Source organism: Podarcis raffonei, chromosome 13, assembly GCF_027172205.1.
Source record: "Podarcis raffonei isolate rPodRaf1 chromosome 13, rPodRaf1.pri, whole genome shotgun sequence".
NCBI classification, from domain to species: domain Eukaryota; kingdom Metazoa; phylum Chordata; class Lepidosauria; order Squamata; family Lacertidae; genus Podarcis; species Podarcis raffonei.
This window is the reverse complement of record NC_070614.1, coordinates 51,303,437-51,327,800: the sequence shown is the minus strand read 5'-3', so window position 1 is coordinate 51,327,800 and position 24,364 is coordinate 51,303,437. Positions and strand designations below refer to the sequence as shown.

The following is a 24,364-nucleotide window of genomic DNA, read 5'->3' as shown; positions in this document are numbered from 1 at the left end:
CTCACGAGGGTGAGAAAATGCAGCGTGTATGTCTTTGCTGGTGATACGGATCTCGCACGAGTGTGAGCGTGCAAGGAGTGTGGAAGTATTCTATCGGTGAACTCTCGAGGCAGGTAGCACAGATTCCCCAATTCGGAATGGCTCTGCAAAGTTGTGTGTGCAGGGCGAGCGAAGGGCTTTAGACCCCTGTGCCCTTTCGGGTGGGGTCTCAACTTTTAGTCGGTGTGGTGTCTGATCTCAGCCTCCACATCTGGAAGCAGAAATGCTTCTGAATTTCTCTATGTAGCATATAATCATATTTGTATACAGTAGGGCTGTAATATCGCCCAAAACCGGTTTCAAGTCCATATCATAATTTTCATAATGTTGACCTGGCGATATATTGCGAATCACGATGTGTGTGTGTGCTGCGCAAAAATCACAATGTGGGAAGAAACATGAAGCTAGCCAGTGGTTCTCGACATTGCTCCATCTTTACTTCAGACATCGCGATGTATCGGTATATCATAATGTTTAGCCAGTAATGCATTGCAATGTTGAAAACCAGATATTGCCCAGCCCTAGTTATTAGGCAACAACCGTTTTGCACTGGGGTTACGTTTCTGACCCCATGACAGTGGAGAGCCTTTTCCCAGCCTCTTCCAGGTCGCGGTGATATGCGCATGCGCGGTCGTGTGTTAATTGGACGTGCGTAAATCGGCCGTTGGCTGTAGACGGCGGTACACCTAGGGAATAATTTCAGAATGGAGTGCATCTTGGGTGATGCCAACACACTCCGCAGGCGTTGTAACTTTCCCTGAGCTTACCTGTGTCATAACAGCCTGTTTTTCGGGCATATTATTAGCATGCGTCCTCTTTGTCATGCATGCCTCCGGAGGTTTTGTGCCGTGTCCCCAGCAGCCTCGTTGCCGTGATTTGCCTGTGTGTTCAGCCCAAGCGCCGGGCACCCTTGGCGTGTCCCATGCTCTGTCGCTGGCGTGCGGTTGGCGCATTCGGAACGGAGGCTAGACTTTCTCTCGCGCCCTCTATGGCGGAGAGACCAATTGCCCCTGGGACGCCTCCTCTCTGCCCCCCTCGCCACATTTCACAAGGCAGGAGTATGCACAGGAGGTCTTACGACATGCCCCCCCCCCGGCCTTACTTGCTCCAACGCAACCGCCGCCGCTGCCCCGTCCCGCCCTGAGCCAAACTTAGCTCTCAGCTCTTCCAGAAATAGCCGTGGTCTTTGGCTTCAGGGTTGCTATTTGGTCTGGACGTAAATTCACGCCCCGGTTCTCCCTATCCTGAGTTAAAGGTTGGGAAGAGGGCCCTTGCTAAAACCCCCCCACCCCAACTTGTGTGTGTGTGTGTGTTTGGGGGTTTCCTAAGTGCAGCCATGTTTGGGGCAGTCAGACCCCCCCAGCTCCCTTTCCCAGCACCCCTCCAGTAGCCGTGGGTCGACTCACGAGACACTGTCTGGCTCACGGCCACGGTAGGCTGACCACACCGGTGCTGCTGGCGGGGGGGGGGCTGGTGTGTTTGGCCCAGGCTTATGGCAGGACGTAGACCCAGACATGCTTGGGGGGTTGAGGCGAAAAGACTGTGTGAGCCGTGAGTCACCGGCGGTGACTAGCAAGCCCCTTCCTTTCCTTTTCCTTCGCAGTCGTCGTGGGGCAGCGTGGGAAAAAAGTTGCCTCCGGTTTGTTTCCGCCAAACCCCAGGCCTGCAAACTCCCCCCACCCCCCTCTTTGCAGTGGTTGAGGCAGGTTATTTTGGGATGGGGGGGGAGAGAAGGAATAAATCCCTTCAATGCCTCACAAGCCTTATGCATAAGGCTGGATGATCCTGGGACCTTGTTCCAGCTGCCACCCTCGCCCATCAGCGCAGGGAAGCAGCAGTCGAATCATAGAATCGTAGAGATGGAAGGGACCCTGAAGGTCATCCAGCCCAACCCCTGCCCCCCTCAGTGCAGGAATAGGCATGTACAGAGTGCTTTCCCCTTGACACTCAGTCGCCAGGACTCACACCCAGCAATAGGGCTTTTCAGGACAGTGACGTGGGCACAACCCGCTAAGAAAATGATCACAGAGTCTCTGTGCACACTGAGCCAGAAAATATCACTGACAGGTCTTTTGTCTGCAACCCAGATTTCCTGGTGTGTGTGTGTGTGTTGTTAAAAGTTAGAGGCCTGACAAGGATACCTGCTCACAGGTTGGAGCAGAAATTGGACACACACACAGACCCCGGCCTTACTCTCTCATCTACCAAGCAGAAGCAAAATGTGAGGGTGTTTTTAAAACTTGGGGCAACTCGCATGGCGGGTGGTGTGAATTTCAGTTTTTTTTAATTTTAACCGCTCACACTGCCAGCGCTTCTTAGCTGCACTAGGAAGGGAGAAATGAAATGGCAAAATATTATTTTCACACGCCTACACACATTTTTAAAAGGTCGAGAGAGAGATATTGAAGCATACGACAACCTTGCAATGTAGGCCAGTGCGATTATCTCCGTTTTGCGGGCTGCTCAGCACACACATCCACATGTGTGTATGTGTGTGTGTGTGTGTGTGTGTGTGTGTGTGTGTGTGTGGTGGAGGACCATGAATTGCAGTCTTTTCCAGCTTGCCTGCCACATTTCCTCATGGGGAGGCCGGGGGTGGAGCCATGGGCAGGACTGTTTGGGGCAATGGGTTTGGCTTTTACCTTTGCAAAGTGCACTACGTTGTGGATACGCGCAAAGATCGGAGGTTTCTGCAAAGACACGCACACCCCTCTCTGCCCAGACAAACAAGAGGCAATATCTGTTGGAAGTGGCCCAGAGTGGCTGGGGCAGCGGTCAGATGGGTGGGGTACAAAAAACAAATCTTTGTTATTGTTGGGGCTGATGGGAGTTGTAGTCCGAATCAAGGTGGGCGCCACGTTGTGGAAAGCTGATCTGACCGGCATTGGCTCTCTGGGGTTTTCAGCCGTGAAACCTTTGCCGGTCCCTGCTTAGAATTGGTAGAGATATGAACCTGCTCTGCCCCAGTGCGTGCAAATCGCCCTAAATCATTGCGACAGGCGTGTTGAAAACCAGAGCGCATAACCTCTGCATGCACATCATGTCTTGCAACAAGAAGACCACCCCTCTCATTCCTGCAGTTTGAAACGACAAGGGAAACAGTAATTATTAGTTATCTGTAGCAGTTGTGCGATTTAATAACACAACTAGCAAGTCAGGATCAGCGCATATGTTTTGTGGCGCCTTAAAGGCCAACGCATTTGCTATGGTGTAGGTTTCTGCGGACTTACAGACAGCTTCATCCTATGCAGGAAGTGTTGCCCTGAGGGCGTTGAGTGTGCTTTTTTGAGGGGAGATGTTCAGTAGCCGGTGTTGGTTGTAGCAATTACGAGTGTCGGACTAGGAACTGGGAGAGCAGGGTTCAAAACCCACATGAAGGCCACTGGGGGATGACATTGGGCCAGTCACTAGCTGTCAGCCAAAGAAAAAAGAAGAAAAAAGGTAAAGGACCCCTGACAATTAAGTCCAGTCGCAGACGACTCTGGGGTTGTGGCACTCATCTCGCTTTACAGGCCAAGGGAGCCGGCGTTTGTCTGCAGACAGTTTTTCCGGGTCATGTGGCTGGCATGACTAAACCGCTTCTGGTGCAATGAAACACCGTGACGGAAACCAGAGCGCACGGAACCGTTTGCCTTCCCACCGCAGCGGTACCTATTTATCTACTTGCACTGGTGTGCTTCCGAACTGCTAGGTTGGCAGGAGCTGGGACAGAGCAATGGGAGCTCACGCCGTCATGGGGATTTGAACCGCTGACCTTCTGATCGGCAAGCCCAAGAGGCTCCGTGGTTTAGGCCGCAGCGCCACCCATGTCCTACCTCATAGGGTTGTTGTTGAGATTAAATGAGGAGAAGGTGAATTGCATCTGCCACGCTGGGCTCCTTGGAAGATCAGGAGGAAGGATATGAATGCAGCAAATAATTAATAGTGAAGTCAGGGGGAAATAAAAGGCAGAGGAGCACGGTGATAATGACGTACTTGACAACAAGGGTTGTCAGGCGCAATGTTATGCCAATAATAATAATAATAATAATAATAATAATAATAATAATAATAATGATGATGATGATGATGATGATGTCTCTTAAGGTCCTGCTGGTTTACTTCTTTTAGCTGCTTTTGCTAAAAAGCAATACCACGCTATTAGGTATTATAATTAGGAATTGTAAGTAATTACAGCAACAAGAGACAAAATACCTGGCAGATTTAGATAATGGTAAAAAGGCAATGCAGGTCAACGGTCTCGTGCAGTTTCCAGTAGAGGAGATCCCACATGCAGCACGTCTCAGGTGGGGGGCAAAGGTCTTCCTGAACCCAGCTGCCCCCACACACGTTGCCCCTCCCCAGCAAAAGCGTCTCTCCTTTGCAGAACACAGGCGCATTGTGCAGAGTTCCGAAGCAGCCTCCTCGAAAGACTAACCCAAGCCATTCTCTCTTTTTCTATCTCTACGATTTCCAGACCTCATTAGGAGACGGAGGTGAAAGATGATTGGCGGCCACGCGGAGGACATCGTGTGATTGGCCGTCTTCTAGGAGAGAGAGAGAGAAAGAGACAGAGAGAGCCACTCAGAGCTTCTCCAGCACAGTAGGTGTGTGCAGGCTGCGATTTCCATCTGGAGAGGCAGAAGGGGCAGGTGTGGTAGGGCAAGGGTTAACCTTGGGGCTGGCAGGAGCAGAAGCCCCGCCTCCCTTCCCCACTTGAAGGAATTCCATTGGAGGGAGGGCAAAGGAGGCCCTGTGTTGATTGGATGAGAGAAACACATGGCTCTGTTAACTCTTTCTTTCCTGCTGCTTAACTCTATATCCACAGAGATGGGTGGAGAAGGGAATGAGTTTCTGCTACTAAATTAATTGCGTCCAGCCCACTAATAAGGCAGAACCGAGGAAACTTGATATAAAACCACTGCAACATGTGTTTGTGTTTAATTATATAAAATTTTAGGAGTTCACATTCGTTTGAATGTTGTTTTGCATTCACCTTTTGTTGCTTTCAGCAGTAAAAGAACCAGAAATACATTGTGTTTGCAATAAATGGCCTACAGACCTTTGTATAATTTGAATTTGTGATTTCCAATTCAGGCCATGTTCATATTGATTTAATCTAGAACAGAGATCATGCACCCGAATGACTTAATGCCAAGATTTGGGGGTGAATTTAATTGGACATTTGAGCAACAAGCGCCGAGACTTCCAACATTATTGTTTATGCTATCTCTGGCTGAGCTTAATCCAGATCATCTTTTCCCCAAGCCTGGTGCCCACCTGGTGCATTTGACTACAACTCCCATTATCATATGGCTGGGCTGGCTCAGGCTGATGGTACGTGTAGTCAAAGCGAGAGGGCACCAGGTTGGCCAAGGCAGATCGGTGAGGAAACTGGGTGCCTTTCAGATGTTGTTGGACTACAACTTCCCTCAGCCACCACAGCCAGTGATCTGGGATGATGGGAGTTGTAGTCCAGGAACCTCTGGAGGCCTCTGCATTTTGCTTACCCTCCCTGGGAATCTAGACCCAAGGTGGGCAATTGAAACAAACATATTTGTGAATTGCAAGTAATTCGTGTGCTCTCTTTTTTCTCTCCCCCTCAGCATTTTATGTGGCTGTGACTGGAGAAGGGGAATAAACCAGAGGAAACTGCAGCAAGCCGCGACTGGGTGGGGGCACCCGTCGCTCAGATCCGGGGGGGTGGAGGGTGGGGTACCAAGGCGCATCCACCACAGCAGGAGAGGTAAAAATAATAATAATAATTACTTGGGGAAATTAATAATGTGCTCATTTGTTGTTCTTGGGGTGGAATAGCAAAGTGGGGGGCCGTGAACTTAGTTGGGACCGGGGCTGCAAGATATCTATTTACCGGTACATATTTGTATGTTTAATTCGAAGGATCTGCACCCCTTCTTTCCATTTTTTAAAAATTTAAGCCCCCAAATGGCTTAACCAAATTTATAAATTCCGAAACGCACATTTGGGCAATTGTCGCAAAAGTGAAATCTTGCAGCGGAAGCAACTAATTATCTGGGCGTATGAATATGAAAAGAGAGTTCTAAATGAAGTTGGGGGGGGCACACATAGGAGGCTGCCTATTGCTTGGGGTGGGGCAGTCATTTGAAAGGGAAGTTGCTAGACAGGAAAGGAGGGCTGGGAGAAACTGTCTTGCCAGAAACCCTGGATAGCTGCTGCTGTCAGCCAGTGCTACCAGTACTGAGCTAGATACCGTATTTTTCGCTCTATAGGACGCACTGAACCATAGGACACACCGGACCATAGGATGCACCGGACCATAGGAGGGGGAGAACAGGAAAAAAAAATTTTTTTCTTGTTCTCCCCCTCTAAAACAAGGTGCGTTCACCCGAAGCCTCCGGAGTCCAGCCGGAGTTCCCGCTGGGCTCCGGATGCTTTGGGTTTCCTTTGACCTGCTCTTTGGGGCTGGCGGGGGGAAGCTCTGCTTTCCCCCACTGCCAGCCCCAAAGACCAGGTCGGGGAGCATCGGGAAGGCGGCGCTCCACCTTCCGCTGCCCCCCGAGCTTGTGGGGCTGGTGGGGGGGGAAGCGCTGCAGCCTTCCCCCCACCTTCGTACAGCCTTCGTAGTCTCCGCAGGGCAGTGGGGTAAAGGCACGCTGCTGCCCTGCGGAGGCTTTGCACAGCCGTCCGCAAGCTAGGACAGCGAGACGGAGCGCTGCGCAGCACTCCGTCTCCCTGTTCTGGCTTTGGGCTTAGCCGCGCAGCCTGCATTCGCTCTATAGGACGCACACACATTTTCCCTTAATTTTTGGAGGGGAAAAAGTGCGTCCTAAAGAGCGAAAAATACGGTAGATTCCAGTGGTCTGGTCTGACACAAGCTAGCACCCCATGTCCCTATGAGGAGCAGCTGGGAGGATGGACAGGAGCGGGCCTTGGACGGGGAGAACAGGATGCTGGACTTGAGGGGCCAGGGAGCTGGAATAAGCTCCATATTGTGTTTTTTGGGGGGCTGAGATTGTGGGAGGAGCCAGCAGCTGGAAGGGGTGGGCCTTAGGAGGAGAGGGGTTATGGGTTGGCCAGAGGCGAGGAGGAGGAATTGGCCTCCATGAAGTTGGGAAGGAGCTCCCTGCTTGGCGCCTGAACCCCACTTCTCCCCCCATCACAGGCTGGATGCATCGCACAGTGGAGCAGTTGGGGGGCCGTGCTGGACGGGACCCCTTTTCTCTCGGCAACCTGGGCTGCAGCGGCAACGCCTGGAGCTCCTGCCATTCCCGACCATGGCTCCAGGGCGGCAGGTGAGTGGCTTACGGCTGGGGAGGTGGGAGCTGCTGGGAGTTGTAGTCCAAAGGGGCGGCGCTGGCCGGGGCAGATGGGAGTTGTAGTCCAGGAAGCAGCAGGAAGCTCTCCAGCTTGGCGAAGGCTGTTCCACACCTGCCTTGCGTGTACGTACGTGTGTGTGTGTGTTGTTGTTGTTGTTTAGTTGTGTCCGACTCTTCGTGACCCCCTGGACCAGAGCACGCCAGGCCCTCCTGTCTTCCACTGCCTCCCGCAGTTTGGTCAAACTCATGCTGGTAGCTTCGGGAACACTGTCCCACCATCTCATCCTCCGTCGTCCCCTTCTCCTTGTGCCCTCCATCTTTCCCAACATCAGGGTCTTCTCCAGGGAGTCTTCTCTTCTCATGAGGTGGCCAAAGTCTTGGAGCCTCAGCTTCAGGATCCGTCCTTCCAGTGAGCACTCAGGGCTGATTTCCTTCAGAATGGAGAGGTTTGATCTTCTTGCAGTCCATGGGACTCTCAAGAGTCTCCTCCAGCACCAGAATTCACAAGCATCAATTATTCGGCGATCAGCCTTCTTTATGGTCCAGCTCCCACTTCCATACATCACTACTGGGAAAACCATAGCTTTAACTATATGGACCTTTGTTGGCAAGGTGATGTCTCTGCTTTTTAAGATGCTGTCTAGGTTTGTCATCGCCTTTCTCCCAAAAAGCAGGCGTCTTTTAATTTCGTGACTGCTGTCACCATCTGCAGTGATCCTGGAGGCCAAGAAAGTAAAATCTCTCACTGCCTCCATTTCTTCCCCTTCTATTTGCCAGGAGGTGATGGGCCCAGTGGCCATGATCTTCGTTTTTTTGATGTTGAGCTTCAGACCATATATTGCGCTCTCCTGTGTGTGTGTGTGTGTGTGTGTATACACACACATACATACACAAATATATATATAATTCATGTGTACACACCTGCAAAGCAAACACACCCACAGCTGTGCAAAGAATCGTGGGCGATGAGTTGCATTCGCCTAACCCGAGCACCCTCCATAAAACCGCACCCATTGGAGTTTAGACATGGCGCTGAATGCTCTGAGAGAGGTTTCGCCTCTCCCTCTCTCCTGCACCCCCCTCACTTCAGCCCCCTGAAGTGTTTTGGCTTCCACAGCTTCCGCTGCAAAGCAGGAAGGAAAGGGGCCCCACATCTGACTTCCCTCCCACCCCCCATCTTTCAGATAGTTTAGATGCCCCACCTGCCCTCTGGAACTCCCTGCCTGTCGACACCAGGCAGACTCCATCCCTGTGCTACCCAATGTGGTGTAGTGGTTAAGAGCGGTGGACTCGTAATCTGGTGAACCGGGTTCGATTCCCCACTCCTCCACATGCAGCTGCTGGATGACCTTGGGCCAGTCACACTTCTCTGAAGTCTCTCAGCCCGACCCACCTCACAGAGTGTTTGTTGTGGGGGAGGAAGGGAAAGGAGAATGTTAGCTGCTTTGAGACTCCTTCGGGTAGTGATAAAGCGGGATATCAAATCCAAACCCCTCCTCCTCCTCCTCTTCTTCTTCTTCTTCTCCTCCTCCTCCTCTTTGTGGCATCTGCTGAAAATACGTCCCAGGTGCTTGGGAGGCAGACACGAATTTGAATCTGCTTTTTAGTTGATAGCTGTTTTTCCTTTTTTTTGAACGCTCTTTAACTTTTTTTTACTGGTCGTTTTATTGATCTGTTCTCTTCGCGAACTGCTTTACAACCAGGTGGTTCGGAAATTTTGCTAAATAAGTAAATAATGACACTCAAGGAGACTTTGGCTCCCAGGCCTGTCCTTGGAGCTGTGGTTCAGCCCCAGAGTGCATTCAATGAACCACGAATCAGGGAGCCTATAAGCATGTGCAGAGTGCAGTCCCCCTCCCTCCACTCCTGCTCCAAAGGGTAGCTGCAGCTGGCCTTGAGCACTGACAAGCCTGGCTTGTGTCGTGGCTGACCTCTCTTTTACACACCTAGGAAGGTGCTTTATACAAAACCAGGCCATTGCTCCATGTAGCTCAGGAATGCCTACACTGGCTGGCAGCAGTGGCACTTTAGGGTTTCAGAAAGGGGACATGCCCAGCCCTCCCTGGATATGCCATGGGGGGGGTTGGAATTGAACCCAGGCCCTTCTGCATGGAAAGCAGCTGTTGTCCCGCTCAGCCACCTTGTCCCCTTACTTGATTTAGTTGTGATTCTGGCATTGCGGGAGTAGGACTAATGACCAATTCGTCTTGCTTGTTTCCCATACTCTGTGCATTAGTATAGAGACAAATGAGACAAATGGAGGTTTTTCAGCAGAGGTTGGATGGCCAACTGTCTTGGATACTTTATCACTACTACTAGTAGTAGTATACCCCCCTATACCCATAGATCTCAGGGCTGTTCACAACATAAGTTGAGATTCCTGCATTACAGGGGGTTGGACTAGAAGACTCTTGGGGTCCCTTCCAACATTCTGACCTTTCTCTCCCCTCCTGCCTCCGCCCAGGTGCTCTGCCAGTGTCGGCCAGCCTCAGCTGCCCCCGCACCTGCCGCCCAACCATGGCTCTAACATGGGGCAACACAGCAAGGGCTACTTCCCCCCAGGGTAAGTGCTCCCAGAGGGCATTTTGCCAACATCAGCAGCTACGGGAGGGATTGTGGTGGCACATCCTTCCAGCTCCCAGCCCCCAACCCTGTACATTGGGGGGGAGAGGTTGAACGGGGGGGGGGGTGTCCAGACCCTGAGCACCGTACTTTCTGGACAAATGGCCTCAGGCTACCCCAAATCCAGTTCCCCAAGCTTTCCCCCTATTCCTCGAGAGTCTTGGTTGCTGGTGCTTTGCTGCTGTGAACTTCACTCCCATCGCATGGCACCAAGAAGTCAGTTTTCCCAGAATCCCCCTCTCTAAACCCCGGCCCCCAGGACTGGGGTCCCCAACCTGCTGGTATCTAGACGTTTCAGAGCACAGTCTTACCTTGGTTCTCAAACACCTTGGTACTCGGACGCTTTGGCTCCCGGACGCCGAAAACCCGGAAGTAAGCGTTCTGGTTTTCGGATGTTTTTCGGAAGCCGAACGTCCGACGCGGCTTCCGATGGGCTGCAGGAAGCTCCTGCAGCCCATCGGAAGCCGCACCTTGGTTCTCAAACGGTTTCAGGAGTCGAACGGATTCCCGGAACGGATTAAGTTTGGCAACCAAGGTTCCACTGTACTGTTTAGGGAAGTTTTTAATGTTGGATGTTTTATCGTGTTTTTAATATTCTGTTGGGAGCTGCCCAGAGTGGCTGGGGAAACCCAGCCAGATGGGAGGGGTATAAATAACTAAATTATTATTATTATTATTATTATTATTGCCACCACCAACCCTCTGCTGGCTGGGGCTGATGGGAGCTGGAGTCCAAAGGATCTGGAGGGCCCCAGGCTAGGAAAGACCTTACCAGGGGCCCCAGCATCATAGCTGTCAGCTGTCCCTTATTTGACGGGAAAGTCCCTTATCCCAGCGCTGTGTCCCGCTGTTGTCCCTTATTGATGATGTCCCTTAAATTTCCCGGGTTTCAAAGGAAGCAGGTCCTCTCCCTCCCTCCCTGCCGGCCAGGGAGGAGGGAGGCTCCAACTGGGTTGCTTGGCTGCGTTGCTCACCCAATAAGGAGTCTGAGAATGACTGGGGGGTGGAGCTTGCATGCCTTGTGCCCATCAAATCGGCCGCGTTGCCTGGGGACTCGCCTTTGCTCAGCGCTTCCCAGCGGAGAGGTGACGGTGGTTTCCCTTGCTGCATCCCCTTTGCCGGGTTGCTGCGCTGTGGGAACCACCGCTTGAGGCCTCGTTTGGCAGCTAGTTGACTAAAATCCCTTATTTTGGCTGCTGATCCCTTATTTTCGAGGCTGCTGGTCCCTTATTTTCAAATCTGTAAGTTGACAGCTATGCCCAGCGTTCCTTACTGCCTCTCCCCATTGCTGACGCCTCTCCCCTTCCCCAGGAACCTGGCCCCGCGGCCCCTGCACGGGAAGCTGGAGGCCATCCACGGCTGCGTCCAGGCCCTGCTCCGGGATCCAGGGCAGCCTCAGCTCTGGGAGCAGCTGGGCGAGATCTACGAGTCGGAGCAAGATTGCGAGGAGGCCGTGCGCTGCTACCAGAATGCCACCCGGTACCCGCGAGACTACGATTATGGGAGCTACGGAGAGATGCACGCTCGGATCGGACGACTGCAGCAGGTAGGGAAATAAATATAATGTTCAATTTCAGCCCCCATTGGCCTCTTTGCGGGGAGGAACGACAGGGCTTAGGCAGCCCATTTCATTTTGTATTTAATTTGCACACTGCCTTTCTGCGTTGTGGCACGCAAGGCAGTTTGCAAGCCGTTGAAGCGACAAAATATCTTCTCCTTCTTCTGCGATCCCTCGTAGCTGAGTAAGATTGTCTCCCATGAACACGGTCTTAAAAGTGAGTCCGTAAGTGACTGTGGAGGCCAATTCTGGATCCACACGTCCTTCCACAGTGGGGACATCGGTTTCCGGGTGGGAGTTGATCATGGTGTGGATATGCCAAGCGTGCCGTCCTCTTAGCACATTTCTCCCTTGCGTCCTGAGTTTGAGTGTCTTCAAAGCCCACAACACCTTTGGTAAAGGCTGTTCTCCAACTGGAGCACTCGCAGGCCAGTGTTTCCCAGTTGTTGACCAAAATGTGTGCCACAAAGCTCACAACGACCTAGAACAATGCAAATAAGCCCTGATAAAATAATAATAATAATAATAATAATAATAATAATAATAATAATAATAACGACGACGACTTGATAATAAACAGCTTAGGGACGCGGGTGGCGCTGTGGGTTAAACCACAGAGCCTAGGACTTGCCGATCAGAAGGTTGGTGGTTCGAATCCCCGCGACGGGGTGATCTCCCGTTGCTCGGTCCCTGCTCCTGCCAACCTAGCAGTTTGAAAGCACGCCAGTGCTAGTAGATAAATAGGTACCGCTCCGGCGGGAAGGTAAACGGCGTTTCCGTGCGCTGCTCTGGTTCGCCAGAAGCGGCTTAGTCCTGCTGGCCACATGACCCAGAAGCTGTCTGCGGACAAACGCCGGCTCCCTCGGCCAATAAAGCAAGATGAGCGCCGCAACCCCAGAGTCAGCCACGACTGGACCTAATGGTCAGGGGTCCCTTTACCTTTAATAAACAGCTTGATTCAAATTAAAGTACTAGGTTATTCAATAGTCTGTTTATAACATTGCGCAATAAAATTAGCAGATTATCAGCAGAAGGAGCGGAAATTCACTCCCAGCGAACCATTGGTAGGAAATATTCCGTAAAAGTAACAGGAGAGTCACCGTACATGAAAATATGGCAATCAGTAGAAGGTTGAACTGGGCAACCGAGTCCCCTGGCTTACGAAATTACAAAATGCACTAGCATAACTGATTCCCTGGTGCAAATCTTTGGTATTTCTCTATCCTATTCTGAATGTGTAACATTCAATATAATAATAATAATAAATTTTATTTATATCCCGCCCTCCCCAGCCAAGGCCGGGCTCAGGGCGGCTAACAACCAATAATAAAAACAAGTTGATTGAAATGCAACTTAAAAAACAAGATTAAAATACAACATTAAAATATCGAAACATTAAAATAATAAAATGCAGCCTCATCACAGGAGGAGAAAGGAAAAAAGAAAGAGGGGGAGGGGATCAAGTTGATTCCAAGCCAAAGGCCAGGAGGAACAACTCTGTCTTACAGGCCCTGCGGAAAGAAATCAGATCCTCATGAGACAGAGCGTTCCACCAGGCCGGAGCCAGTACTGAGAAGGCCCTGGCTCTGGTTGAGGCTAATCTGACTTCCTTAGGGCCCGGGACCTCTAGGGTGTTGCTATTTATGGACCTTAAGGTCCTCTGTGGGGCATTAGTATTTATTTTATTGCCTCCATGTCTCACTTTTTTTTTTAAACCAAGGAGCTCAAGGTGGGCATGTCCATTCTTCTTCCTCTCTCCATTAATCCCCTGTGAGGTAGGTTAGGCTGACAGTCAGTGACCAGCCCCCAAATTCACCCCCAGTAGCTTTTCTTGGCCTAGCGAGGATTTGAACCCTGGCCTCTCTTCTGGAGGGTTAGTCTGACACCCTAACCGCTACCATTTCATTCGTTATAAGCACTTTATGTGGGAATTGGGCCTTCTGGCGATTCCCTCCCTGCGAGAAGCCAAGTTTCAGGGAACCAGGCAGAGGGCCTTCTCGGTGGTGGCGCCCTCCCTGTGGAACGCCCTCCCACCAGATGTCAAATAGAAAAATAACTACCAAACTTTTAGAAGACATCTGAAGGCAGCCCTGTTTAGGGAAGCTTTTAATGTTTGATAGGTTATTGTATTTTAGTGTTTTGTTGTTTGCCGCCCAGAGTGGCTGGGGAAACCCAGCCAGATGAGCGGGGTATAAATAATAAATAAGGTGGGTTTGGCCCCCTTAATTCTGAGGGATAACTTTAAATCTCCATGGGAAGGGGAGATAGTGGAGGAAGTGCAGAAGTGCGGGTTGTCCTCTCTTTATATAGAGTCCATGACGTATAGCCACGCAAAGGCGGTAATTGCTCAAAGATTAAGGGATATTGCCAGGCAGGAGGACATAGCCCGTGTGAAACCTGGGTTGTTTCTGGGGGAGCAGTTGTATCGGGCTGCTCCAGCTCGCTACCTGGCGGATATCCACTACGTGGAATACCGCAGACTATTTACTGTGGCTAGGCTGAATGTTCTTGACTCGGCGGTTCTGAAGGGAAGATATGGAGGAGTCCCACATGACCAGAGATTATGCCACTGTGCATTGGGTGAGGTAGAATCCACAGAGCACATTTTACTGAGCTGTCCCATTTACAACGATTTAAGACAGTACCTTATAACTCCACACTTACCCCAGCTCAGTTCCTGACAAAGAGGAAAGCAGACAGCATATCTGCTAAATAAGTCTTCTGGGATAACAACTTTGTCAGTGGCTAAATTCCTTTTCCTGGCACTCAAGTGTTGGAAACGTATAACTGAATGCTTTGATGTGGATTACCTGTGAGAGGTCTAGTACTGTGGCCCTACCTTATTTATGTACCCCTATGATGTTATAGTTTATAATTATTGCGTAATGTTTTATTTCTGACTATCGGTCGAATAAAGGAAATTGAATTGAAATAATAAATAATAAATTATTATTATTATTATTATTATTATTATTATTATTATTATATTAACGCTTGGAATTAATTTTGATTGTTTCCTGTATGATTCCTTGCACACATCCGTCACTTTAACTGGTTTCATTTGCTTTATAACCGTACGTTTCTTCCTTCTCGGCTCTCCCTGTGACTTTTCCCAGGCTCAGCTGTGGAACTATCACTCGGGGTCTTCTCACCACCGACCGAAAGCATTGCCCCCCCTGCAGCAAGTCTGGAACCTCCTGCACCTTGAGGTGAGTGGTGGCCAATGAGGGACTCTCACCTGTCCCCCCCCAAATTCTCCTCTCTGCCTCTCCGCAGCATCTCTTGACTGCTTTGCCCCTCATTCTCGAGGGCAAACCAGTGATGCTGTGGATGTCGGTGGACGGCGACTCCTGTCACTGGCACTGTTTGACGTTCTGAATTTAACAGTGTGTGTCTCTTCTGTTGCAGCAAGAGTAATAACTTCTTGCTGCATTTTAATGTTGTATTTAACCTTGTTTTTTAAGTTGTATTTCAATCAACTTGTTTTTATTATTGGTTGTTAGCCGCCCTCAGCCCGGCTTCAGCTGGGGAGGGCGGGGGATATAAATAAAAATTTATTATTATTATTATTATTATTATTATTATTATTATTATTATTATAACTTCAAAAGCCTTAAAATGGGCTGGGACCAAGTTACATGAAGGGGCTGTCTTGCCCCCGTGCAAACCTGCCGCTGGCATTGAGATCTGCCTCAGAGGTTCTGCTTATGCACCCACATCCGTCAGCCTGGTTGACATGGCTATTTTTTTATTATTATTATTATTATACTGCCCTTCATCCATAGAACTCAGGGCCAGGCACAGTATAAAAATATAAGGTAAAAAGCACAAAATGCATGATAAAAACAAGAACAAGCGGATAACCCCATCTCCCACAACACATTTTAAAGGTTATCAAATGTTAAATCAGCCCAAAAGGCCTGACTGAATAGGAACGTTTTCACTGGGCAACTAAAGTTGTGTGATTCATTCTGCACCGTTCAAGATTTCTTTCACCTTTTTGAATTTTACAGATTATGGTATTCCCCCCCCCCCCACACACACACATTAAAAGAAAAAAACAAATCTTTATATAAGGTGAAATACACGAAGCGTCACTTACATTGTTTGCTTTCTGTAGAAGCCTCAAAATGTTGGGGGATGTGGATTCAGGCTGATAGGCTGTTTTAATTCATTAGCATAGATAAGATAACAGAGTGTGGATTGGGTCACTTTCCCCTCTCGCACATCTTTTGAATAATCTGAGGTAATCTGTCACAAACAACTTGGAACCTGCTTATTTTTATCACATAATTGTAAAAAGAAAGAAAAACTTCAAGGCGGTTTAACAAGAAAATAAAAAAATAACATTTTCAGCAAAAATAGAAAAAAACCAACTATTTGAAAACTTCAGATGATGAAATAAGCAATAAGCTAAGAACAAATCAACAGCTCCACCGTTCTCTCGTTCCCCATTTCACCATCGTTGAGCTAATTTTTGGGGAACAACTTGGAAGCCTCGTTATCACTTACTGTATTCGCCAGAGCAAGGGGGAGCTGGTGAGGAGTTAGGTTGAAGCCGCTGCCAACCCTTCAGTGGCTGTGGATCACCTCCTGCCTCTTTAAAATAGAATCACGAGATTGTTGAGTTGGAAGGGACCCAAGGGACATCTAGTCCAACCCGCTCAAGTACAGGAATCTTTTGCCCAACGTGGGGCTCGAACGCACAGCCCAGAGATTTAAGGCTCTCATGCTTTACCGACTGAGCTGCCCTGCTGCCGCCTTCGCGTTTAACGAAAATAACCCTTTGCAAATCCCTCTTTCCTCCCCGATTCTCCCCAAATTCCCAGAAGAGGAACTTCTCTGCCAAGCGCAACCCCCAGCTGAAGAGGCCTGGGCCGCCCATGGAGCCCCCTGTGGTCCAGCCAATCGCCCCGGTCCAGCACCCGCCACACCCGGGGCACGGGGAGGACATCCCCGCCCCCATGAAAAGGCGAAGGAGCACCAGTCCTGACCAGGTACAGGGGATGAGGGGGAACCCTGGGTGCAAAAGGGACCGCCGCAAACCAGACCCACTGCCACGCTCCCACCGCTTTGCTTGCTTGCGCCGTGGGGCCAGCCCAGATCCTGCCCCACGCACGCTCTCTTGCTTGGCACTGGCCTGGCTGCCTTCGCTTCGCTGCCCCGGCTGTTGGGAGACGCCCGGCGCCACTCGCAGGGCTCGCCGCTTGACGCTTTGCTCTTGGGGGGGGGTGTAGTGATTTAATTGCAGGAAGATGTTGCCGTTTCGTTGCATGAGCCGTTGGGGGGGGCTCTTTGAAATTTCCTGGGGCGGCGGAGGGGACACTTCCCTGCCCCATTTTGGTTGGCCACTCAGGTTTATTTTGCCGTACGAAGGTGGGATTTGGGGAAGGGGCTTGCCTCTCGATGTTGGGCGCTGTGACCATCTCCCTCCATTTCTCTCTCCTTCCCCCTCTGCTTTTTCTGTCTCGCTGTCTCCCCCCCCCCCTGCAAATCTCCACTCCTGGCGCACGCAGAATGGTAACGGGGTGTGCCAGCACCCGCCAGGTGTCCCTGGCAACCCCCACTACCAGCTGCCCAAGCCGGGATTATGGAACCCTCTCCACGGAGACTCATGGGGGCAGGAGCGCAAGAACGTCGCTGCCCCAGAGAGACAAGTAAGGCTGTCCCCCCCCCCCATCCCTGCATCCACTCCCTGCCCATGGACATCGGCCTGGCCTCTTTCACCACCGGGCAGGCGGAAAACCCCCCTCCCCGGTCAAAAATCTGGCTACCCTCGTTGTACCCTCGTAGCAAACCTTTGCGATAATTAATGTCATTTAGTTCTTATCAGATAACTGGTGGCGTCAATTAGCGGGGCAATTGACCCTTCCCCCTCCCCGCCGCTCTTTTGCCATCCTTGCTTTTGTATTCATAGGCAATGTCAATATTTTGGGCATTTCCATGTCCTAGAATCGGCTGCCTTTAAGTTAAAAAACCCCCACAAGTTTCTAGCTCTCGTGATTTTCCCTTGCAGAGGGAGGGGAGGGTAGGCTGGCTGGCTGGCTTGCTTGCTTGCTTGAGGGGGCTTCAACACTTTGCTGTGCCTGCTCCATTCCCCCTCGTGGCGCTCTCGAATTCAGATCTGTCTGGGTTTGGGTTGCATGGGGTTGGGGGGCCCTGGGAAGTGGGTGGGGTGGGGTAGGGTATCACCTTCGCTGTTCCCACCCACCTCAGAGGTGTGCCCTCAACTCTGCCTCCAGTTCATGCGGAAACGCAAGAGTCCGAATGGTTACATATCGGAAGGAAAAATTGGCCGTTCCCAAACTGGTGCCACCTATCAGTCCCTAGCCAGTGTGGCTGTTTTGAACTATAATTCCCATCAGCCCTCAGCCAGTACAGCCATTTGGACTACAATTCCTATTGGGCCTCAGCCGTTTGGACTACAATTCCCATCAGTCCTCAGCCAGTATGGCCATTTGTACTAGAATTCCCATTGGTCCTCAGCAGTATGGCCTTTTGGACTACAATTCCCATCAGTCCTCAGCCAGTATGACCGTTTGGACTACAATTCCCATCAGTCCTCAGCCGGTATGGCTGTTTTGGACTATAATTCCCATCAGTCCTCAGCCAGTATGACCGTTTGGACTACAATTCCCATCAGTCCTCAGCCAGTATGGCTGTTTTGGACTACAATTCCCATCAGTCCTCAGCCAGTATGGCTGTTTTGGACTACAATTCCCATCAGTCCTCAGCCAGTATGACCATTTGGACTACGATTCCCATTGGTCCTCAGCAGTATGGCCTTTTGGACTACAATTCCCATCAGTCCTCAGCCAGTATGACCGTTTGGACTACAATTCCCATCAGTCCTCAGCCAGTATGGCTGTTTTGGACTACAATTCCCATCAGTCCTCAGCCAGTATGGCTGTTTTGGACTACAATTCCCATCAGTCCTCAGCCAGTATGGCCATTTTGGATTACAATTCCCATCAGTCCTCAGCCAGTATGACCGTTTGGACTACAATTCCCATCAGTCCTCAGCCAGTATGGCCATTTGGACTACAATTCCCATCAGTCCACAGCCAGAATGGCCGTTTTGGACTACAATTCCCATCAGTCCTCAGCCAGTATGGCCATTTGGACTACAATTCCCATCAGTCCTCAGCCAGTATGGCTGTTTTGGACTACAATTCCCATCAGTCCTCAGCCAGTATGGCCGTTTTAGACTCCAACTCCCATCAGCCCCTGGGTGTACTGGCTGGGGTTCAACCTAAAAGGCACCATGTTGGGAAAGGCTGATTTATGCATTATGTGAAGAACACCTGCGTTTCAAAGAGTTGGGTTTTTCCCCGGTTTGGGGGACCTCTCCTGACTTTCCTTGTCTTCCCCCTGTTCTCTTTAGGAGCAGAGGAACTCGGTGGCCCACCCCTTCCCCTACCCCTGCCCCGCCTACGGCTCCCACCCGCCCCCTCACCGCCTGCCGGCCATGGCCCCCAGCCCCCGCACCCCTCCAGCACACCGGTCCCCTCTCGACAGCCATGGCTGCCTGGCCCGGCCCAACGGAAGTGACCTTAGAGACGGCAGAGCCCCCCGGGTGCGGTCAGACTCCACTGCCACACCAGCAGCAACCGCCGCCTGCGTGCCTTACGTCCCGCGCCCAAACCCCGGAGGAGGAACCACCGCCACCAGCAAGACCACCTCGCGGGGGCCACCGAACCCTGACTGCCTTGTGAGTGGGGGCGAGGGGGTGAGGGGGGCTCTCGCGGGGGTCCATGAATTGGAGCAAGCGTCGCAAGGCCTCGGGCCTGGCTCCCGAAACCGGCAATCGCCGTATCAGTTTCGTCCACTTTTGTCGCATCAATTAAAACAGCCCCAATTGCATTTTGAATAAACGTGCAATTGGTTGTTGCCGTTTTGGATCTTATTATCTGTTTGTTTCATGAAATTTAGGCAGCGCTCTGTCGTAAGGACAGGGAAAAGTCGTAAGGAAAAGGGACGCGGGTGGTGCTGTGGGTTAAACCACAGAGCCTAGGACTTGCCGATCAGAAGGTTGGCGGTTCGAATCCCTGCGACTAGGTGAGCTCTTGTTCCTCGGTCCCTGCTCCTGCCCACCTAGCAGTTTGAAAGCACCTCAAAGTGCAAGTAGATAAATAGGTACCACTCTGGCAGGAAGGTAAACGGCGTTTCCGTGCGCAGCTCTGGTTCGCCAGAAGCGGCTTAGTCATGCTGGCCACATGAATGTACGCTTGCTCCCTCGGCCAGTAAAGCGAGATGAGCTGGACCTAATGATCACGACTGGACCTAATGATCAGGGGTTCCTTTACATTTACCTGTCGTAAGGAAAGAAATCCCTCAAGGCGGTTTACAAAAAAGATAAAGCGAGGGAGGGGAAATCACAATGACACTAGTAATAACTCAGTTGGCAGAGCGTGAGGCTCTTGGGGTCCTGCGTTCAAATCCCACGCTGGGCGAAATATTTGGGATTTGGACCAGATGACCCTCATTGTCCCTTCTGGTTCTGTGATTCTGAGACATAAAAAGTTAAAATGCTAGAACAGATTAAAATCGCCTCAGCTTTCTAAGCACCCAGGTAGGCTTGTCTAAATAGGGACACAGTGCAGTGAAGGTGCCTACTTGCTATCAATTGGCAGGGAGTTCCAAAGTTTCATAGGTGCTGCTGCGCTAAACAACCAGGTTCTTATAAACGCGGAACGGGAATTACGTGGCACCAGTTCTGCCGATCGAAGCGGCAAAGTGGGGAAAGGCAGGTTCATAGGAAAACCGGTCGCCCTTGTTAAGGGGTGTATATACTGATAGTAACACCTTGAACTTTGCCCGGCAGCAAATTGGCAACGGGCGCAGATCCCTGATCACGGGGGACAGATGCTGACGAGGCCTCTCTCCTGTCAGCAGTTGTGCTGCAGCTTCCAGATCAAGGGCAGCCCCACAGAGAGGGGGCTGCACCATTTTATTGCGCTATTATCCGAGTGAGTTTGCGCCAACAGCTGTTCTCAATAATGCTTTCTATAGGGTAGGGGTCGCTGAGGATGAGTCTAGGGCACGAAGCCTACCTGAGCAGAACGGCAGGACCCTGAGTCCGTTGACGGGCGGACAGTGTGTGAACAAGCCTGCTCTCTCGTGGGGTGAAGGAGGGAGCCGTAGGCCTGGGAGGTGGGGGGGACGATCCCTTCTGATTGGCTCTTCTTTCTGTCCATCCCGCAGGGTTCCGACCATTACCAAACGCCGGCATTGGAGCCATCCAGTCCCGCCCAGGAGAACGGGGGCCGCAAAGCCCCCTTGCAGCAGTCGCAGCAGCAGCCGCCACCGCCGCCCCGGCCAGCTCCTTGCCTTGCCCCTCGCAACCTGCCCTGCTCTCGCATGCCTCCTGCTCCGCCCATCGCCAGGGGGCCTCCACCAGCAGTTGCACGGGCACCCACAGCTCCGCAGTGCCCACCACCCCCGCCCCCTCTGCCCCCGCCTCCTCCGCCAGCACCCCCCTTGCCCTGGCTGAAAGGCCCGGCGTTCGGCAGCAAAGGAGGGGAAGCGAAAGCCAGCAGCGACCCCCTGGGGGATATTCTGTTTGGGTGCGGGGAGCCGCCGCCGCCACGGGGGGCCGCTTCCCCTCTCGGGGCCTGCGACTCGGGGCGCAGCTTCCAGGATTCCAACGCCAGCAGCCAGAAAGGGCCCTTCTCGCTCCCCGGAGAAGGGGCTGAGGAGAAGGCCAGCCCCCAAAGATCAGCCAGCCCCGAACCCACCCCGGCAGCCGCTGACTATTGGATGCCGGAAAGCACCCCGGAGGAGAAGGGCTCCGGTGGCGCCAGGGCCTCGGCCCCGGAGAGCCCCACGATTACCTCAGGAACCTTCGGGTCCCCGGAGAGCCCCCCTCAGCCGCCAACGCCGCCCCCGCCACTGCCCCGGGCCTCCTATCCAAAGACGCCGGAGCCCTCGGCAGCGCCCCCTGCGGCGGAGCCCACACACGAAAGGCTCTTTGGCTTCGCCAGCCCCCAACTGGAGGACCAGTTTGAGGAGCCCCCCGAGTTTTCCAAGATCCTGCCGGACGGCCTGGCGAATATCATGAAGATGCTGGACGAATCAATCCTGCGCGGGGAGGAGGAGCGCGAGGAGAGCTTTCCGCCGCCCCCGCCGCCTGCCCCGCTGCTCCCCAGCCCCCCGCCTTTGGCCAGACCAAAGCCCCCCGCCCCGTCCAACGCCTCCTTTGACTACCCCAAGCCGCCGGGGCAGGACCCGCCGGAGCCGCCCTGCCTGTACCGCTACGGCAAGCGGGACCCGGAAGAGCGGCCCCAGGCGGCTGCCGCCACCGCCGGTGGGGTGGGCAAGTTCCCCCACCACAGCACGGCCTCCCTGCTGAAATCTTTGGCCAACATGCTGGAAGGGCAGAAGCACTCCTACCGACCCAAGCCGCTGACCCCCCCAGGTGCTAAGATCGCTTCTCCGGCCGGCGCCAGCCCGGGGTCCGCGCCCCACTTCTCTACCTCAAGCCAAGGCTGGGCCACGGGAGCGATGGGGGAGCAGGCGGCCAGCTCTCCGCCCCCTCCGCCTGCCCCACGGCCCATCAAGACGGAGTCAGAGGTGCTGGAGGAAATCAGCCGGGCCTGCGAGACCTTGGTGGAGCGAGCGGAGAGGGAAAAGAGCCCCGCTTCTCCGGCCACGCCGCCTCCCCTCCCGCCCCCTCCCGCTCCCCTTTCCTCTCCCGCGACGCTCCCGCCCCCGCCGCCCCCTCCTCCGGCTCCCGCCCAGCGCCCCAAGGACGAGTCCCGGAAGCGGGACCGGGAGCACCGGAGACACCGCCGTTCCAGCAAGGACGGCTCGCGGCGGCACCGGGAAGGCAAGGCCCACAAAGAGAAGAACCGCCAGATTCTGGGCAGCCTCGACGTGCAGAGCTCGGAGAGCCAGGCGCGGGAGAACGGCGCCAAGCCGCCCCCGCCTCCCCCGGCCGCCCCGCAGCCCGAGCGCCGGCCGCCCCCCGGCAAGAAGGAGGAAGGGTCGGTGGGCACGGGCTCCACAGTGGTGTGTTCGGCCGACCTGCTGAAGCTGCGCTCGTTCACGGAAGGGCCGCCCAAGGAGCTGAAGATCCGGCTGATCAAGGTGGAGAGCGGAGACAAGGAGACGTTCATCGCTTCCGAGGTGGAGGAGCGCAGGATCCCCCTGGGCGAGCTCACCATCAACCATTCAGCGGCCGAAGTGGTGCGGGCCAGCAAGTGAGTGGCCGCCTTGTTATTTTATTTATTAAATCTGCATGCCGCTCTCCACCCGTAGATCTTGGGGCGGTTCACAACATAAAATCGCAATGTAAAAACCACAAAATGTATAGCAGAAAGATAATAATAATAATTTTTATTTATACCCCGCCCTCCCCAGTGAAGGCCGGGCTCAGGGCGGCTAACAAGCAATAATAAGAACAAGTTGAATGATTACAACTTAAAAACAAAATTAAAATACAACATTAAAATATTGAAACATGAAAATATTAAAATATAGCCTCATCGCAGGAGGAGAAAAGAAAAGAAAAAGGCCAGGCGGAACAACTCTGTCTTACAGGCCCTGCGGAAAGAAATCAGATCCTGCAGGTCCCTGGTCTCAATAGACAGAGCGTTCCACCATGTCGGGGCCAGTGTTGAAAAGGCCCTGGCTCTAGTTGAAGCTAATCTGACTTCCTTAGGGCCCGGGACCACTAGGGTGTTGCTATTTATGGACCTTGAGGCTCTCCGTGGGGCATACAGGGAGAGGTGGTCCCGTAGGTACGAGGGTCCTAGGCCGTGACGGGCTTTAAAGGTCAAAACCAGCACCTTCAATCTGACCCTGTACTCCACCGGGAGCCAGTGCAACCGGTAAAGCACTGGGTGAGTATGCTCCCATGGCAGAGACCCTGTGAGGAGCCTCACTGCAGCGTTCTGCAACCGCTGGAGTTTCTGGGACAGCTTCAAGGGCAGCCCCACGTAGAGCGAATTACAGTAGTCAAGCCTGGAGGTGACCGTCGCATGGATCACTGTGAACAACAAACCAATAATCCCTGCTCCCTCTTTCCGTTCTGCTCCTGGTATCAAAGCACAGCGCATCTGCGCACTGCTCTGGGGTGTGTCTTGCAGGCTTTTCCGAAATCTCTCGCTCGTGAGCGTCCCTAGGCTTCCCGTGTGCTGAGAACGCCTTGCCAAACCAAGGCGGAGAGCTCTTTTCCTACCAGATGACCCAACCGAATCTGGCACAAAAAGAGCTTGTTTTGAACTACAACTCCCAGCAGCCAGTAGGGAATGATGAGAGCTGTTGTCTGGCGTCACCCGGAAGGCTGCAGGTTCCTAGCCACCCAGCTTGAATGAGCACACTTTGACAACGCTGTGGTCTAAACCACTGAGCCTCTTGGGCTTGCCAATCAGAAGGTCGGCGGTTCGAATCCCCGCGACGGGGTGAGCTCCCGTTGCTCGGTCCCTGCTCCTGCCAACCTAGCAGTTCGAAAGCACACCAGTGCAAGTAGATAAATAGGTACCACTCCAGCGGGAAGGTAAATGGCATTTCTGTGCACTCTGGTTTCTATCACGGTGTCCTGTTGCGCCAGAAGCGGTTTAGATATGCTGGCCGCATGACCCGGAAAGCTGTCAGTGGACATACGCCGGCTCCCTCGGCCTGAAAGCGAGATGAGCGCCACAACCCCATAGTCGCCTTTGACTGGACTTAATGGTCCGGGGGTCCTTTACCTTTACTGTTTTTTACTTGGGCAACCAGGAGGGGCTGGATTTTCTGAGTCCCATACGGCCTAGAATCTCTCTTATTCTATTCTGCATTTTTAAAAAATAAATAATTTTTTGGGCAGAATTCTGGCTGAGCTGCACTGATTCCTCATCCCCATTGTTTGGAACCTGACATAGCTGCC

At 52.6% G+C, this 24,364-nt stretch overlaps 1 protein-coding gene across 9 annotated transcripts in view; it reads left to right on the top strand.

Moving 5' to 3' along the window:
* KDM6B (lysine demethylase 6B) overlaps positions 1-24,364 on the top strand; it is a 99,237-nt gene that overhangs the window by 45,200 nt on the left and 29,673 nt on the right. For 7 of the 9 annotated variants that reach the window (XM_053362069.1, XM_053362063.1, XM_053362066.1 and 4 more), the window contains 10 exons: positions 4,496-4,625; positions 5,625-5,764; positions 7,163-7,292; positions 9,781-9,879; positions 11,250-11,484; positions 14,613-14,705; positions 16,326-16,493; positions 17,013-17,153; positions 18,881-19,207; positions 20,701-22,697. In XM_053362069.1, the coding sequence (XP_053218044.1) occupies positions 7,168-7,292; positions 9,781-9,879; positions 11,250-11,484; positions 14,613-14,705; positions 16,326-16,493; positions 17,013-17,153; positions 18,881-19,207; positions 20,701-22,697 (3,185 nt within the window). In that variant the 5' untranslated portion in view covers positions 4,496-4,625; positions 5,625-5,764; positions 7,163-7,167. The remainder of the gene's footprint in view (positions 1-4,495; positions 4,626-5,624; positions 5,765-7,162; positions 7,293-9,780; positions 9,880-11,249; positions 11,485-14,612; positions 14,706-16,325; positions 16,494-17,012; positions 17,154-18,880; positions 19,208-20,700; positions 22,698-24,364) is intronic. The other 2 variants (XM_053362070.1, XM_053362071.1) reach the window with 2 other exon arrangements.